Source organism: Eufriesea mexicana, unplaced genomic scaffold (assembly GCF_001483705.2).
Source record: "Eufriesea mexicana isolate 0111107269 unplaced genomic scaffold, ASM148370v2 scaffold354, whole genome shotgun sequence".
NCBI lineage: Eukaryota > Metazoa > Arthropoda > Insecta > Hymenoptera > Apidae > Eufriesea > Eufriesea mexicana.
In genome coordinates this window covers 431,946-436,171 of record NW_016908520.1, presented here as the reverse complement: position 1 = coordinate 436,171, position 4,226 = coordinate 431,946, and the positions used below count along the sequence as shown (strand labels likewise).

Genomic DNA, 4,226 nt, shown 5'->3' with positions numbered 1-4,226 from the left:
GAAAGAAAATACAAGCTTAACGACGGGCAGGCAATATAACCTCTATATACAACTGACAATTATTCCTTTCCCTTTTTTCTATGCTACATAACCAAAGAATATAATTCATTTAAATATAATATAATTTCTAACGAGTGGAAAGAAAAAAGTAAACAAATAATCGAGGAAACAATTATGTAACTACAATCAACGATTTAAAATCCCTTTTTACGCACACTACGAGTTTACTCGGCCTTATCTTATCGAGCGTCGGCCACGCTGCGTTCTTCTATTCTCGGCGGTATATATATGCGAATTGGACGCGTACACAAAGGCGGGAAGAGTTCGCGCGCACAGTTTACAACGAGACCAGCGCTGCGATCAGACATCAAAGCGGCTTTTGCCGCATATACATTACACGCGACGATAGTCAAGTTTCAAGGTTAAACGATAAATCGGTCAAATCAGGGTTATCACGAAAGCTTCTCAACGACACATCATTCCACTAATATTGTACCAGAAATGTCTACCATTTATACAAAACGTATCTAGAAAAATAGTATTATCATATATTTACGCCAAGTCTACATTTAAATTTATATTCGCAAAATTCCAAGAAACGTTAATTTTATTGTCGCAAAATCGTGGGTCAAGGCATTTTTTCCGTAGTTTTTACGTTCTGTCATAGATTAGTATATATTATGCAAATAGGATTAAGAGATAGGTTAATTATTGTTAAACGCATTTGCTTCGTAACACGACACAAATGTTAACGCATCTTTACTGTTCGCACCACCAGAGAACGCTGTATGGTTCTTGATGGTTTCAAAAACCCTCACGGAACTTCATTGAGCACTGGAAGCGAGCCAATCAGAGATCACAGTAGAAAGAGGGCGCGCGTTTACGCACGTCGACGCGTGCGAATGACGTCACAGCGTGACGTGTGCGTGCGTGCACGCACGATACGCCAAGCGATTACGGTGGATCGTAACAGAATAAAATAGTAATTCAGATGACGTTTCAGCAACATGCATCTTTTGTACCTTCCATTGGAAATTAATCCTCTAATTATGAAAATTGCTATATATTACATATATAATGTATATGAATGTTACGTTTCGCATTACGTATTAAATTTATGAACTGTGTTTTTAAATCGTGCACGTTATTTTTTACCGCATCCAAAATGGCCGATGTCATATTTTATTCCGTTACGAACAGTACCGAAATATCAACATAAAAATGAAATGTAAAGAAAACTATACACTTACAGTCTACTGCTGGGTTCGTTGCTTGCTTCGTCACCTTCGATTCGGTACACCATGCCGGACATCACGTATTCAAAACTGTCTGCTCTGGAACCGCCTTCCTGTTCCGTCGCGTTCCACTCCCCTCCATCTGGATAGCCGTCCTCTCTCAAGGTCGTTGCAAGAACAAGCCGGAATTTATCACCTAAAACAAAAATTACGAATACGCCACTGAAGGAAAAATTCGAAAAAATTTTTGACAAAAATATCCGAGTATTAAAGTGGTTTTGTATTTGCCTAAATATCAATGCGGAAAAATCCGCAGCGTCGGAACACGGAAATTGGTATCTAATAATAAACCTCAAGGCAACTGCATCGAAAATACACTGGGGGCGTTGCAGACGTTTCGCTACGTTTCGAACGAAATTCGTAGTAGCTGATCGCGTCTAAACCAATCACTTCCTTCGCTATTTTCACGAACACGAAAATATGGACGTACACGACAAAGGAATAAGTGTTCCGTGTCGTTTCCATACTGATTGCATCATATATTGCACGTTACGATCGTGACACATCGCATAAAGTTCGGAAAGAAAGACAAAAACTGTAATATGCCACGTTTATTATCTGCGGCATTGATTATGCAACAAATAGAGCGGCTAAAAGCTTCAGAAATTGTCGCGACATAATAGGATTTGAATTAACGGAAACGGGCGTATTCGAACTATAGCAAAATTCTAAAAATATGGCAGCTACTAATGTAGGATTTTCTATTTCAAAAATAAAATAAAATACAATAAAATAAAAAAATAAAAAGACTGCATAAAAATAAATTTGATTTAAATAAGCAATGTATACATCTTGGTACTAAATAACGCGTATAGGTTAGGAATCTTCAAACGTGCCACGTCCCAGGATAAAGGAGAAGTGAAGGACGAAAAGTAGGGAGGACCGAAAGGTAAGGATACGTGGGGAGAAGGTTAATCTATACGGGAATAGGACTACTAGCGACATAGGAAACTGGGCCACTGAATGAAAAGGGCAAAGGTATCAACAACGAAATTGCATTATCGGTGCAATTATATTAAATACATAGAGTGCTGAATGTGATGTGCAAACTGTTTATCAGCCTATTGGGCAAAACAGAAAACGCCAAGAAGCCAGGCCCGTAAGAATTCCGGAGAACAAGGGTCAAGGTTAAAAGTCTGCGCTATGTCGATGATAGATATAGCATGGTAATCGATATTACCGGCCGTGGCAATGTCGAGGGGGACACAAAAAACCACGAATGAAAACGAAGCTGGAAAAATCTGCATGAGCAATTGATCATGTTACGAGACGTACACGGGGTCAGGCTTACATCACGATAATGATATAACGATTATAGATTATCTAGTTGAACGATACAGGAGGACATTACCAGCCCCAGCCATATTATCCAATGCGAACCGAGCAAAGGATATGGGCTCGCGTGATTTACAGCATTAACCTTGACACTGACAGCAGCGCGCGTATCGTTAATTTACTCGCGCTAGAGAATCATGTTAACACTTTATACTAAATTTAGGCGTTTTTAAAACGTGACCGTTCAAGAAGCTGTTTTATCAATTGTACCACGTTATTATAAATATCGAGTTCCATTCGACACGTCATTGTAGTATACATCAGAAAATACAAAATTATAACACAAAAATACGCTACTGATAAAGGTTTAAATAAAGCTTTTCTCCGATTTAAAAGGAAGAAAAAATACGTAGAAAGATAATAATGCGATGTAACATATTCAGAAACGTTGACCACCCCCACACGTATTAAAGGTTTAACGTGTCCCGGGGTCTATCGAAAACCGCCATCTTGTCTCACGACGTCAAGCACAGTCGAGAGGAAGAGAGAACTCAACGATAGTTTATATCCATTCTTCACGTGACACGCATCCGCATTTGCCGCGCAGGACATCCTACTTTCGTTCTCTATTTCAATATTCACGCACCTGCATTACAAATCTTGCCTGAAGCTCAAGACGTTCCCCGACCGCTGCTACAGCTGCAAGATATTCCTTTTGTCGATTTACTCGCAAATGTTTCATCCCTTTTTCGTTGCCCTCGTATTCGACACGCTCCACCTCACCGTGTAACCCGTAACACATCTCAACTTGGCGTAATTCAACATGTCCGTACGTGGTGTAATGTAGGTTAGTCGCGCAATGCGAAATGAAACTGCGTGTACACGAACAAAACCATGGCACGTAACGCGCACCAGCGAAGAAACCGGCGGAAAAAGCGCGCGCGATACGCGACCAGGAAGGTAAACGCGAATACACACGATAGAACGACAGCACGACGACGATGGGTGATACCAGCAAGTAAGCACACGATCAGAGAGAGAGCACGGACACACACACGGCTGCTTCTTCTCTCAGCGAACGAGTATCGCGACCGACAGGGCTACGAGTCGTGGACGTTTTAACCTTGGCATTGAACTTATGGGAGCTGCCGGGTGAGGTAGGAGAGAGGAGTGGAACACGAGCGACGGAGAGAAGGGAGGGGAGCAGAATGTGGTACGGGCAAAGCGGGGCGCATGGGAAGGAGATTGCGTCATCTCGCGCAAGCCTGTGCGCCGCGCGTCAATACAGCGGGACTGCCTGGCCCTATGGACTAACCTTCATTCCCCTTCCCCGCGCACACAACTCTATCGCGCTCTGTTCTGCACGATCGACAAGCAGCTCCTTCCTGCAAAATCCATCCCGCCTCTTTGCTCCTCACACCAGCTGTAAACCCACGATCTCGATTCTCTTTTACCGTACAATCAGATTAAGCTACGGACCGTTATAGGTGTATTAGGAATTTTATCTCTAAACCGTGAAACATCAAATACTACGCTGTATATACTTCGTGTTTTCGATTCTTTTAGCGTTACGAGAAAAGATGAGAAACACGAGAGACAAAATAAAGCTACATGATGCTGGAATTGAAGGGTCGAAGGAGGTGGTACAGAAGGGAA

General features: G+C 41.9%; 1 protein-coding gene across 4 annotated transcripts in view; it reads right to left on the bottom strand.

Moving 5' to 3' along the window:
* The window catches only part of Rpb8 (DNA-directed RNA polymerases I, II, and III subunit Rpb8), a 68,603-nt gene that overhangs the window by 31,412 nt on the left and 32,965 nt on the right, over positions 1 to 4,226 (bottom strand). For all 4 annotated transcript variants that reach the window (XM_017912225.1, XM_017912223.1, XM_017912222.1 and 1 more), the window contains one exon: positions 1,251 to 1,431. In XM_017912225.1, coding sequence (XP_017767714.1) covers positions 1,251 to 1,431 — 181 coding nt within the window. The remainder of the gene's footprint in view (positions 1 to 1,250; positions 1,432 to 4,226) is intronic.